A 14,242-nucleotide genomic window follows, 5' to 3' on the forward strand; every position below is an offset into this window, starting at 1 on the left:
TCTTTATATATATATATATATATATATATATATATATATTTCTTAGAGTTTTTTTTTTTTTTTTTTTAATATGACAGAAACCGAGAGATCACTAGTAGGCAGAGTGAGAAGGAAAAGCAGGCTCCCTGTAGAGAAGAGAGCCTGACTTGGGGCTCAAACCCAGGACCCTGAGATCATGAACCAAAGGCAGAAGCCCAACCCTCTGAGCCTCCCAGCCATCCCAGCAGTTAATATCAGAAAGATTGCCGAGGGGCACCCAGGTGGCTCAGTGGGTTGTAGCCTCTGCCTTCAGCTCCGGTCATGATTCCAGGGTCCTGAGATAAGCCCAGCATCAGGCACTCTGCTCAACAGTGAGGTTGTTTCTCCCTCCCTCTCTGCCTGCTGTGCCTGCTGCTCTGCATACTTGTGATCTCTCTCTCTCTCTCTCTCTCTGTCAAATAAATAAAATTTAAAAATAAACAAAAAGACAAAAAGACTTGCCTCTCTGGAACAGACACATGAAAAAATGTTCATCATCATTAACCATCAGGGAGATTCAAATCAAAACCACATTGGGATACCACCTTACACCAGTTAGAATGGCCAAAATTAACACCAAATGTTAGAGAGGATGTGGAGAAATTACAGTATTGGTGGGAATGCAAGTTGGTGTAGCCATGTTGGAAAACAGTGGAGATTCCTTGAGAAATTAAAAATAGAGCTTTCCTATGACTCTGCAATTGCACTCTTGGGTATTTATCCCAAAGATACAGATGTAGTGAAAAGAATGGCCATCTGTACCCCAATGTTCATAGAAGTCATGACTGCAGTCACCAAAGTGCACAAAGAGCCAAGATACCCTTCAACACATGAATGGATAAAAAAGATGTGGTGCATATATACAATGGAGTATTATGCCTCCATTAGAAAGGATGGATAACCAACTTTTGTATCAACATGGTCAGGATGGAGGAGATTATGCTGAGTGAACTGAGTCAAGCAGAGAGAGTCAATTATACGATTTCACTTATTTGTGGAGCATAAGGAATAACACAGAGGACATTGGGTGATGTAGAGGAGAAGTGAGTTTGGGGAAACTGGATGGGGAGATGAAGCATGAGAGACTGTGGTTTTTGATAAACTGAGGGTTTTGGAGGGGTGGGGGTGGGGGGTTGGGTGAGCCTGGTGGTGGGTATTAAGGAGGGCAGGTATTGCATGGAGCACTGGGTGTGGTGCATAAACAATGAATCTTGGAACACTGAAAAAATAAATTACGAAAAGAAAAAAAAAATAGTTGACTACCTGGAGGGACAAACCATTCTTTGATAAATATTTCATCTTTTTTTTTCTGCTGTGAATATAATCCCCTCTTTGGAAATTCTAAATCCTACCTCCTCCTCCTTAAGTCACCGTGACACAGAAGCCTCACCTTCTCTTTGAGCCTCATGTCTTGTCCCATACTTAATAACTTAATTGTTTTCTCTTGTGAAACTGCCTGACATCATTGAGAACAGTGCAGGATAAGCAAATTTTCCTCTCCTCACATTCATTCTGTTGTGTAGTCTGGGAGGGTCAAGTCCCTGCAGCCCGCGGTTCCAATGCTGACGCTGAAGTTGTGAGTGGCGGTGGCAGGGGACCCATCCCTCCCCACAAAGCAGGTGAGGAAAATGCAGGGATGGGTGTTTTCATGGGAGCTCGCAGTTTCTGAGCTGCTCCGGACACAAAGGACTGGAAAGTTGGGCATTTTCTGCATCTCCACGTCCTGATCATTGCCGAGCGGTGTGAGGACAAGGAGCTCTGTTGCTGGATTTTAGGACATTTTCTCCTGGTGCAGCTGTGATTTCCCTCCAGATCCCTCGTGAGGACGAAATCTAGAAGGGAGATGAAGGTAGAAATAGCCGGTTCTCAGGTGAGCCTGGTGTCCCCGCGGAGCCGTGTCCTCTGTTTCTCCACAGACTCTCGCGTTTAAAAGCTGAAGATGTGGATGCCTCGAATCTGGGTGCTTCTTGCTTCTGCCTTTACCTATTTTTAAGTTCTGGTCAGAAGTGATACTCATGGTTAGGTCTTTAGAATGCTTCTCTATGTCCCAGAGCCTTCTTTTCCTGTGTCCCCAAGCTGGCTTCGATAGGGCATCAGCTGTTGTCACTTTGAATTAAAGTCCTGCAAAGAGTGGCAATATTCCGTTGTTGGCAGATACAGGGTGGAAGGTGTTGAGTCCGAGATTCTTGTGGCTGATGAGGTCTGGTCCTGGGATGTCAGGGAGGGAAATAATTTCTGATTCAGGTTCGTTTAGATTCTCGATCAGTTGTGTGCAGCCTGGGAGTAAGGAAATGCAGATATAAGCTCGGTGGGTATGAGTCCAGAAAAACTTGGAAACTTCTCATTCTAAGAAAGGGTGTGTGTGTGTCTTTATCTTTAGCACGTGAAGGAGATTTTCTACTTAAAATCCACTAGAGGAGGGTGCCTGGGGGTCTTTTTGACTAAGCTTGGACTGTTGGTTGAGCTCAGGTCAGGATCTCAATGTCCTGGACAAGTATCCCTGCTTCTGGCTCTGTGCCCAGATGGGAGTCTGCTTGACATTCTCTTTCTCCCTCTCCGGCCAGTCTCCATCTCCTCTAAAATATAAATCAATCTTGGGGACCAAAGGTGGTTCCATTGGTTAAGAGTCTGCTTTCTGCCCCTAGCTCAGGTCGTGATCCTGGGGACCTGAGATCCAGCCCCACACTGGGCTCCCAGGTGGGCAGGGATCTTGCTTCTTCCACTCCTCTGCTTTTATGCCCATTTGTAGTCTCTCTCTCACTCTCTCTGAAATAACTACAATAATTTTTTCAAAATTTTATTTGTTGTGGCACCTGGGTGGCTCAGTGGGTTAAGCCTCTGCCTCCAGCTCAGGTCATGATCTCAGGGTGCTGGGGTCCAACCCCACATCGGGCTCCCAGGTGGGCAGGGATCCTGCTTCTCCCTCTTCCTCTCCTGTTCTGCCTGCTTGTGCTCTCTCACTTGGCTCTCTTTGAAATAAATACAGTCTTTGTAAAGAATTTTCTTTATTGGGGTGCCTGGGTGGCTGAGGGTTAAAGCCTCTGCCTTCGGCTCAGGTCATGATCCCAGGGTGTTGGGATTGAGCCTCGCATTGGGCTCCCTCCTCCCTCCTCTCTCTCTGACTGCCTTTCTGCCTACTGGTGATCTCTCTGTGTCGAATAAATGAATGAAATCTTAAAAAAAAAAAAGGATTTTCTTTATTATAAGGAAAAGAGTGATAGCACAAGTATGTGCTATGGACAGAGAGAAGGCTACCTGCTGAGCAAAGACACACCCCCACCCACCTCACCCCCACCTCATACTCCTCCGCCCCCCATGTAGGAAGTGGTCCCAGGACCTTGTGTCTTGGCCTGAGCAGAAGGCTGATGCCCACTGACTGAGCCACCCAGGTGCCCCTATAAATATAATCTTAAAAGAAGATGAAAATAAAAATAAATCTTGGGGCACCTGGGTGGCTCAGTGGGTTAAGCTGCTGCCTTCAGCTCAGGTCATGATCTCAGGGTCCTGGGATCGAGTCCCGCATCAGGCTCTCTGCTGAGCAGAGAGCCTGCTTCCTCCTCTCTCTCTCTCTCTCTCTGCCTGCCTCTCTGCCTACTTGTAATCTCTGTCAAATAAATAAATAAAATCTTTAAAAAAAATCTTAAAAATTAAAAGAAAAGAAAGGTGTAAACTAGCTATTACTAGCACAGGGATGCTCTGCCATCTCAGTGTAGTGTCTCTGTCACTCACTTGGGGTCCCAGACATGGGTCCATGATTGGAAGCCTGTCCAGCAGCGCTGCTGGAATTCCCTGAGGCAGTACAAAGGTGGTGGAAGTTTCCTGAATAACTAAGAGATCAGCAGGCAGGAGGGCACAGGAGAGCTTCTCTGCAATGTGTCGTGTGTGGGGGTTTCTTATTGGGGGAAGGAAGGTGAGGAGTTCTGGGGAACCCGGAACTTGTTCCTTTCTGCTCACTGTACCTGGTTGTCAGAAGCCCATTGGTTCCTTAGGGTCTTGGGAATTTTGAGGTGGGTCCCCTGTTGGGCCTGTCTCTACTCAGCCAAGGGAACACCGGGGCTCTTCCTCCACTCCTTTGCTCAAGCCTCCTTGCCTAAAAGCAGCCTCTACAGATTGCATAGTGATTGAATTGTTTATGTATATCTACTATATTTACAAAATTAGATTTATATTCTGAAATCCTGTTTTCAGTCCAATGGAAATACCAGTGATGATGTGTCCTTTCGTTATGCCCGAGTTTTCATGTCTGAGAGGCCACCAAGGAGCCAAGCACTGATGCAATCACACGAGGGTTTATTTGCCAAGCTGAAGTTTGGGCCCAAGTATACCCGGTGGAGTGGAGTAGGGACTTGGACCCCAAACCAGATTACAGTCAGAGTTGTTGTTGTTGTTGTTTTTAAAGGTTTTATTTATTTACCTGACAGAGAGAGAGAGAGAGTGATCACAAGTAGGTAGAGAGGCAGGCAGAGAGAGAGAGGGGGGAAGCAAGCTCCCTGCTTAGCAGAGACCCTGATGTAGGGCTCCATCCCAGGACCCTGAGATTATGACGTGAGCTGAAGGCAGAGGCTTAATCCACTGAGCCACCCAGGTGATCCTACAGTCAGAGTTTTTAAAGGCAGAGTAGGGGTGGACTCAGTGGTAAGTGAGGACAAAGGGGATTATGGATGATGTAAGTCTCTAAAGATTTTTGGAAGTAAGGTCTCCAGGACCTTGAGGGGGCTACCTATTGTTGGGAGAAAAGTTATTTATTACCAATAATAAAAATCTTCTTGTGAGACCCTTTAGATGTATATCAGTGGGCCATATACTTGGGAATGATTTTTTTTTTAAGATTTTTAAAAAATTTATTTGGCAGACAGAGATCAGAAGTAGGCAGAAAGGCAGACAGAGAGAGAGGAGGAAGCAGGCTCCTGGCTGAGCAGAGAGCCCGATGCGGGGCTCAATCCCAGGACCCTGGGTTCATGACCTGAGCGGAAGGCAGAGGCTTTAACTTACTGAGCCACCCAGGCACCCTCTCGGGAATGATTCTTGACACTATCTTGGAGGTTTAGAGATAAAGGAATTGTTAAAGTAGACTTACAGGATCCTGGTCTGACCTGTTGGGGTAGGAGGTTGGTCAGGCTAGGATTGTCCTAAGCAAAATCTCAAAGTGAGGGCAGTTAAGTCCCCAGGGGAGAGCCACTCTGTCTGTCTCAAGGGATTGTCAGTAGGTAAAGAATTTTTTTTTTTAATTTAATTTATTTACTTGACAGAGAGAGATCACAGGTAAGCAGAGAGGCTGGCAGAGAGAGAGAGAGAGAAGCAGGCTCCCTGCTGAGCAGAGAGCCCGATGTGGGACTCGATCCCAGGACCCTGAGATCATGACCCGAGCCGAAGGCAGAGGCTCAACCCACTGAGCCACCCAGGTGCCCCAGTGGGTAAAGAATTTTAATGATTTTCTTCTGCCCCTGTTTCCCACATCAGCTAAATTGAAGATGGGATCGCCTTAATTTTCTCAGCCTCCACACTTTGATTTGCATCAGGTGTTTACAACATTTGTTTCCATTCAGCAGATGGGAACTTCTCTTACTGGCTTGGTGCTGTCTGCCAGATCCTCCGTTGTCATGTTCCTATTTTCCCTCCTGTCATTTGTAAGGAATGCAGGAACTATCACATTTCAGGTGTCAACTTCTTTCTTCTGCCTTTCTCTTGCTTGTCGTTTCTTTCTTTCATACTTTCCTTCCTTCCTTCTTCCTTTCTTTCCTTTACACATTTTCTCAGTGGAGAGACAGAGGGAGCACATGAGTGAGGAAAGGGAAAGAGGGAGAAGCAGATTCCCCACTGAGTGGGGAGCCCAACTCAGGGCTCCATCCCAGGAGTCTGGGATCATGACTTGAGCTGAAGGCAGACCCTTAACCAACTGAACTGTCTGGGTCCCCCTTGCTTGTAGTTTCTGATGAGGAGAACAAAGTCAAAAGATGTGTGGATAAAATTAAATTTCCTTCAACTTCCAGTCTGTTGATAAATACCTGAAAAAGGCAGAGTAGGACATTCCTCAGGGTAGTCACAACTGCCTCAAGGTTAATATTTTGTTGGATGTAAAAACCAGCCTTAGTTTGACACTAGCCAGACCTCCAGGATCTTGTAATTCCTCCCTAGCAGATGAAAATCGCCTTGGAAACTTCTTGAACTCTATTCCCCAAATGTAACTTGGGAACCATCCTTCAAGCTTGGGGCCCACTGATAGATATTTGGAGGGTCTCCTGACTAAAGTGTTAACTAAACAGTGAGTGGCCTCATCAAAACACCAGCTGGGAGGCCCTGAGGGTCCTGGAAATGTGCTTCAAATTCCTTAGAGTCTCCTGCTATCCCTCACCCCCTCCCCACCTGAAAGCATAGAACCAGTCACTGCTCATGTTCCTCTCCCCTTGCATTAGGACCACAGTGTTTGTACCACGGGTATCTCAACAATCCTTTCTTCATCATTCACTCCAGAACCCCAATATTTCGCATCAAAACATGTCTAGAATTGCTGACCATTGGCTCTTCTCCCATATCCCAACACTTTGCACTGGACAAGGAGGGCTGTCACCTCTGTGTAGTCAATAGAGTTGACTTCTGGAAGTGAAAGGAGTGTAAGTTCTCAACCAGGCAGCCCCCTGCTCCATAGGTTTTTCTTTTTTCCCACACTTTTATCATGGAGATGAAAAGGTCAGGTCTGGTTCTAGGTGGTGACACTAACTTCCTCTTCATCTTAGGGACCATCTTAGGGGCACACTTTGTCAGTGGCCACTTGGTGACTGTGGTATTTATTTCAGGGACTGCTGACCCTCAGTTATGTGGCCATAGAATTCTCTGAGGAGGACTGGGGACACCTGACCCGCCCTCAGTGGCAACTGTACAGGGACATGATGTTAGAGAACTATAAACTCCTCCATTTCTTGGGTGAGGAAGACTCCTTCCAGGTTTTCAAAATGTCACACAGGGTTTTGTTGCTTCCTGTGAAGACTGCCTCTTGGGAGATTTCTCTTGGAATGACTGGATTTCAGATGCAGGCAGAAAGGGAAAATAGTAGGGGTTTGTGGATGGAGAGACAAATCTTCATGATGTTTCCTTTTCAGCCTCAGCTTCTCCTTCCTCAAGGTAACATCATGGCTTGTGAAGATGAGTGGCAGTTCTCAACATTAAGTGACATAGAATGGTGCTGCTCACATCTGAGACTGAAACTTCCCCTTCTAATTTTCATGTTTGCTACTTAAAAGTGGAGATCAGGATGTGAACATTGGAAATGCCTACAGTGTGTTAAGGGGACTGTTGGGCAACAGCTTTTGGAAAACCACTTTCTAGAATTGTCCAATATCTTCTCTACTGAACCCAAGACTCATGGGAAGTTAGAATCAGCAGCAATAGTCATTTTCCTTCTTCCTCATAAACAGGTCTCCTTCTGTTAACGCCACACCTAATCATGGTTTTGGAGCAAGAGAAACAGCTCTGGGATGTGAAGAGAAAGGAGACTGGAGGCTTCCATCCAGGTAGGTGGGAATGAATGAGGCAGATGACAGAGGGGAGGTTCAAGTGTGAAGGAGGAACGTCAACCTTAAGCTGTGGTTCCAGTAGCTCTCCTTGAATGAATGTCAGTTGGAAACATGCCCAGGTTATTGTCTCTCTCTTTCTCCCAGAGGGACATCTGCTCTCCAACATTATCAAGCTCTTGCATTCTCTAGGGATTCTCCTTCAACTCCAGTGATGATCCAGCATATAATCTATGTATAATTGGAGGCGGAGGCCTCCTTAATCTCCCTCCATTGCTATGGGGACCCTGGGGAAGTCATCGTATTTCTGAAGACCTCTACGTTAAAGTCTTTGTAAATTCTGGTTTTCATCATGAGACAAGTAGTCAGAGGATTTGGCGCAGAAATTCCAGAACACTGGAGACAGATTTCTCATGTTCTCTGGCTTATACTTTCTAATACTTAATATTTAATACATTCAATACTTTCTAAGACTCTACAGAGGCTTTAATCTTAGGCCTACAAAACTGAGATTCAGTAACTTCATCAGTTAACAAAGCACTGTCCTAAATTGAGAAAATGTACAGCTTTATTTCCCTTCAGATGTTATTTTGTCTTACTCTTTCTTTTTTTCTTAACATATAGATATTTCCACTCTTTGAGTTTGGTTCCTCAGCAGTGAAACAGTGTAATGTCTTTCTTTGTTTCCTAAAATTTCTACATAACAAATGCTGTTGGGGAACTAGCATATTTAGAATTTGAACTTGTAGCCTTTAATAAGGTCTCATTTATTGCCTCATTTAATAATTGCATCATGATTCTGTCTTCTGTGAACTTCTTGTGACTTTGTCATGTGTGTTTTCACTTTCTTTTTTTCTTTTTTCTTTTTTTTTTAAGATTTTGCTTATTTATTTGTCAGAGAGGGAGAAAGAGCGAACACAGGCAGACAGAATGGCAGGTAGAGGCAGAGGGAGAAGCAGGCTCCCTGCCGAGCAAGGAGCCCGATGTGGGACTGGATCCCAGGACACCGGGATCATGACCTGAGCCGAAGGCAGCTGCTTAACCAACTGAGCCACCCAGGAGTCCCTGTTTTCACTTTCTGATTATGTGATTTAGTTCTATATTTTGTACATCAAATGTCCTGGTATAACATGTGCATGTGCTTTTTATGTAGTGAGTTAGACAAGAAATTTTTTATTTGTTTTAGAGACAGAGAGAAAAAATGAGTAGGGAAATGGCAAAAGAAGAGGGAGAAACAAAGTCTCTGCTGAGCAGGGAGCCCTGGATCCAAGACCCTGAGCTCATGACCTGAACTGAACCAAGCTGCTTAACTAATTGAGCCCCACATGTACCCCAAATGCCCATATTTGGAAAATCTTCTTTTCAGTAATGCTATGTCATTTCTGGGAAATTAATCATGTGCTTTTTCTTCTACTTTCCTCAGAACGTATCAGAATTTAACCCCAAATATTGATTTCATATACAGTGTCTCTCAGCATATTTTTCAACTTCCACAGTGTTTATTTACTGAGAAATGAAGATATTTGTTTCTTCTGTCTCACAGCATTGAATTACAAGTTTACATTCAGTGCAGAAGGAAGAATATATTAATAACATAATACATTTCTTTCAACCTTAAGTTTTCAAAAATTTTTCACTTATAGCTTTTTATGATTTATTTTAATGAGAATTTTTTACGATGTTATAGTCTTTGAAGACATGCCAATCAAATGCTTGTTTTTCATGGGTACGTGGACACAGTTTTAAATCATGGTTATATGGAAGTTTTCCTTTTCTGTCATACGTCAATTTTTTTTTAAAGATTTTATTTATTTATTTGACAGAGAGAGATCACAAGCAGGCAGAGAGAGAGAGAGAGGAGGAAGCAGGCTCACCGCTGAGCAGAGAGCCCAATGCGGGACTCGATCCCAGGACCCTGAGATCATGACCTGAGCCGAAGGCAGCGGCCTAACCCACTGAGCCACCCAGGCGCCCCATACGTCAATGTTTTATTTAGAATTTTGTGGGTTGAGTTTTGTCTTATTCTGGTTTGGTAATATCCTAATAATGTGCTGCTTGTGTCTGGCTCATTCCACAACATTAGCTAGGTGTAAATTCGGTTTTATCTTTGTTGTTATAGGAAGAGAATTTTCAGCTCAGTGTATTTCAAGACCATCGAACTATGCCTCAAAAAGGAATGACCTTCATTCTTTTTTTTTTTTCTAAAGATTTATTTATTTCTTTGACAGATCACAAGTAGGCAGAGAAGCAGGCAGAGAGAGAGGGAGAAGCAGGCTTCCCACTGAGCAGAGAGTCCCATGTGGGGCTCTATCCCAGGACCCTGAGATCATGACCTGAGCCGAAGGGAGAGGATTAACCCACTGAACCACCCAGGTGCCCCATGACCTTCATTTTTTTTGCTGGTAAATTTTGTGTGTCTTTGTCTTGTGTTTATATGTAACATATACATACTGTGTGACCCTACTTTTTGTCTCCTTGGTGAGTGGTCAGTGAATGTTGTACCATGTCTAGGTGAGTTGTCGTCAACATAGAATTCATTTCCCCATGTATTTGTGGGTGAATTTTTATTCTCTCTGCATGAGAGAAAGACCCCTTTCAATTCAAAGTAATTTTCAAACATTTTATACTTCTGTTATCACACTTTGGTGTGAAATATGAAAGATATATTTTATCTGTAATTGTAAAATAAATACCCATGATATGCCTTAGTACCTTTCTCATTGCCTTTTGTGTCTTTTGGGAGTATTTTCCTTGTGGTTACGTTAGAGATTTTTTAAAACAACAATGTTGTAAAACAAACCATTTCAACCTCTGTGTCAGGTACATAGAAGACTCTTTGTCCTGTCTCTACCCCAGCATCCACTTTGTTACCAGTACCACACATTTTTATATGTTGTGTACTTTATGACCTATATTAATGATTTTTATACTTTTTAAAAAAAGATTTTATTTGTTTATTTGAAAGACAGAGATCACAAGTAGGCAGAGAGGCAGGCAGAGAGAGAGGGAGGAAAGCAGGCTCCCCGCTAAGCAGAGAGCCTGATATGCAGCTGGATCCCAGGACCCTGAGATCATGACATGAGCCAAAGGCAGAGGCTTAACCCACTGAGCCACCCAGGTGCCTTGATTTTTATACTTTTTTGAAAACAAAGCTCTGTAACACAAATAAACGTGACTGGTATCTCATTACAACACTGCAGGTTGGTGTAATTGTCTGCATATTTATGTTCAGCAGAGAGCTTTGTGTCCTTGTCTGGTTGCAGTTACTGGGTAGAATCCTTTTATTTCATTGAGAGAGCGTTCTTTAATGATTCTTGTAGGACAGGTCTACTGGTAAACATAGAGCGGTCTTTACTTGGGAATGTCTTTATTTCTACATCTGTGGAAAAGAATTTTGCCCTGTAAAGTATTCTTGGTGGTATTTTTCGATCTTTCAGTAGCTGAGTACATTATGCCAGCCCCATTCTTGTTGGGACTGCTGGGAATCCCACTATGCTCTTCTAGGAGCTCTTGCACAAGGTGAACTGCATTTGCCATGCTGCTTCAGAAGTCCATTTTCATTTGTGGTCTTTGATGGATTAACTACAACATGTCATCAGTCCTCCCTATCTTTGTATGTGGTCTGCTGTATATACCATAGTTTTATAAGGAAGTAATTTGAGGAAATGAAACATTAAGGCAATCATAGGGAAAAGACATTCACTGTAGTACACTGGGTTTATCAAGATAAACTTGTCTGGGGGCGCCTGTGTGACTCAGTTGGTTGAGCGACTGTCTTTGGCTCAGGTCATGATCCTGGAGTCCCAGGATTGAGTCCCACATCGGGCTCCCTGCTCGGCAGGGAGTCTGCTTCTCCTGCTGACCTCTCTCCTCTCATGCTTGCTCTCTCTCTCAAATAAATAAATAAAATCTTAAAAAAAAAAAAAAAGATAAACTTGTCTGTGTAAGTGGACTGTTACTGATGAAAAGCTTGTTATTCAGTGGTTGACTCTGTTTGTTAGTAGACCTGAAAGGATTCAGGAGCAGATGGATCTCTAGAGAGGGATCAGTATTTTCAGTGTGATTCTTTTTTTCTTTTGACTCTATTTGGTACATGTAGATGGGTGTCCAGAGAAAGCTCAAGTAGCAGAAGTTTCATCAGATAAACTAGCCTTTTATCTTTTGTTTATCAGGGTAAATAAAATTTGATATCAGGGTACTGCTGATGTCACAGAATGGTTTTGAGTGTATTTCTCTATTTCTCTATTTTAAAAGTATAAGATTTTTTTATTGCTAAGATTTTGGTAAAGGTTGTCGTGATTGATTTTTGTAAATGTTAGTTTCTTTTTTCTTTTTAAAAATATTTTATTTATTTCTTTGACAGGGAGACCGGGATCACAAGTAGGCAGAGAGGCCAGCAGAGGGAGAGGAAGGGAAGCAGGCTCTTTGCTGAGCAGAGAGCCCGATGTGGGGCTTGATCCCAGGACCCTGGGATTATGACCTGAGCCGATGGCAGAGGCTTGAACCCAGTAAGCCACCCAGGCGCCCCTAAATTTTAGATTCTTTTTCTTGTCCTGAACCATGGCTCACAATCTAATGCCCACGGGTTCTACCAAACGATCGCTAATTGAACAAAGTCACTATAAATATAATGATAAGCCATAGCTATACAATTCTCAAGGACTATTGATAAAATTTTACCCTGTATGTTTCTCCTGTTATTTTGTGAGCATGGAGAATACAAGCAGAGTTTTAGGGTTTTGATCTGCACAGAATGCAATGTGTCATATTAAGCTAAAGACAGATTTTGAAGTCCCAGAACTAAGTAGGAAGAAGCACATGTACATACATATGTGTGTGTACCTATATCTTCAGAAGAAAAAGGAATCTTGGTTCAAACCAGGTCATTTCCAAGTTTGAAAAGTGATGATTTCCTAGCAAGCAAAGAAATTCTAGATTCATAATAGAAATAGTTTTCTCTGTATTGTATTGAATTTATGCTTCCTGTATCTCGTGTATCTTAGTTTGAGAATCTCCCCATGCGAATCATCTCTTACATAACTGGGTTTTACTCCTGTAGGATCTACTCTGTTTTCCTTATTCCTGTGTTGGCCTGTTGCTTACCTACCTTGATAGAGATTTTAACAAGAGTTTCCGTGGAATGACATGGTATTCAAAATTTAATTTAAATGTGAGAGTAATTCTTCAGGGAGCATTATAAATTCCATGTAGTTGAATTGATACACATCACTCCTTCCTTTGCAATTGGAGAAGTAAGAGTTCTTTAAGTTATTCTTTCCCCTTCTGGGAAGAGACATCATCCAAGTTGGTCACTTTAACATAAACATTTGATTAGGTAAAAATATGGAGATTTCATAAGTCACAGGTGTTTTGTTTTGAGGTTTATTTGAAGAAAAGAAAGATGGGATAGGGCTGGAGCTGAGTAGATGTTCTAACTTAAAAAGAACACAGTCTTGGGGCGCCTGAGTGGCTCAGTGGGTTAAAGCCTCTGCCTTTGGCTCAGGTCATGATCCCAGGGTCCTGGGATCGAGCCCCACATTGTGCTTTCTGCTCAGTGGGGAGCCTCCTTCCTTCTCTCTCTCTGCCTGCCTCTCTGTCTACTTGTGATCTCTGAGTGTCGGGTAAATAAATAAAATCTTAAAAAAAAAAAAGAACACCATCTTCTTCTTCTTTTTTTTTTTAAATTTTATTTATTTATTTGACAGACAGAGCTCACAAGGAGGCAGAGAGGCAGGCAGAGAGAGAGGAGGAAGCAGGCTCCCCGCTGAGCAGAGAGCCCAATGTGGGGCTTGATCCCAGGACCCCGGGATCATGACCTGAGCCGAAGGCAGAGGATTTAACCCGCTGAGCCACCCAGGTGCCCCAGAACACCATCTTCTATTAGGAGTGATGGATCAGCCCAGCGAAGAGATGAAATAGGTCCAGGGTGAAACACTGGCCTGATTTCTTCATTTGGGGAGAGGACCCCTGTCCAAGCCTATACTATTGACTCTGAATCTAGAAAGAAAAATTGTACTTTCTTTCTTCCCAAATCCTCTCCAGTTCTTCTGTCTCATCTCCACTCCAGTGATGGAGGTATCACAGCTGACTTTCCCTCTGGTATTCTGGAAACCTCATTGACACTGTACTCCCCCTCCCACTTAAGCCAGGCAGGGTCTTGCCTAGCCTTAGGAGTAGCTTGGAGTTTTCTAATGCCACTGTAAATGGTTGATAACAGGATCCTGTGAGGCCATATGTGCATTTTTAAAAAAATATTTTTATTTATTTATTTGACAGAGAGAGAGATCACAAGCAGGCAGAGAGGCAGCCAGACAGAGAGAGGGGGAAGCAGGCTCCCTGCCTAGCAGAGAGCCCAAAATGGATCAGGAATTAAGGGCACTCCAACATACAGAAAACCACTTAACCCACTGAGCCACTCAGGCATGGGGAATCTCTACTCAGCAGGGAGCCTGCTTCCTCCTCTCTCTCTGCCTGCCTCTCTGCCTTCTTGTGATCTATCTGTCAAATAAATAAAATCTTTAAAAAAAAGTAAGATCACTGTACTTACTACATTCAGAAGAATATACTGAAGACTTCTTAAATAGAAGCATCAAGTGAATCAGACAATGTCAGTAAGATGGCTAAGAAGGAGTCATCAGGACTTTATTTCTCCATGGACACACAACATGGCACACAATGTACTGAGCACAGAGTCTAATAGAGAATTCTGTGGTATG

General features: G+C 43.3%; 1 protein-coding gene across 1 annotated transcript in view; it reads left to right on the forward strand.

The window, feature by feature from the left end:
- The window catches only part of LOC122911693 (putative zinc finger protein 56), a 30,089-nt gene extending 22,531 nt beyond the window's left edge, over nt 1-7,558 (forward strand). The window contains exon 5 of the mRNA XM_044256660.1: nt 7,431-7,558. Coding sequence (XP_044112595.1) covers nt 7,431-7,530 — 100 coding nt within the window. The 3' untranslated portion in view covers nt 7,531-7,558. The remainder of the gene's footprint in view (nt 1-7,430) is intronic.
- Nucleotides 7,559-14,242: the final 6,684 nt, after the last annotated feature.

This window comes from Neovison vison, chromosome 7, assembly GCF_020171115.1.
Source record: "Neovison vison isolate M4711 chromosome 7, ASM_NN_V1, whole genome shotgun sequence".
Taxonomy (NCBI): Eukaryota; Metazoa; Chordata; class Mammalia; order Carnivora; family Mustelidae; genus Neogale; species Neogale vison.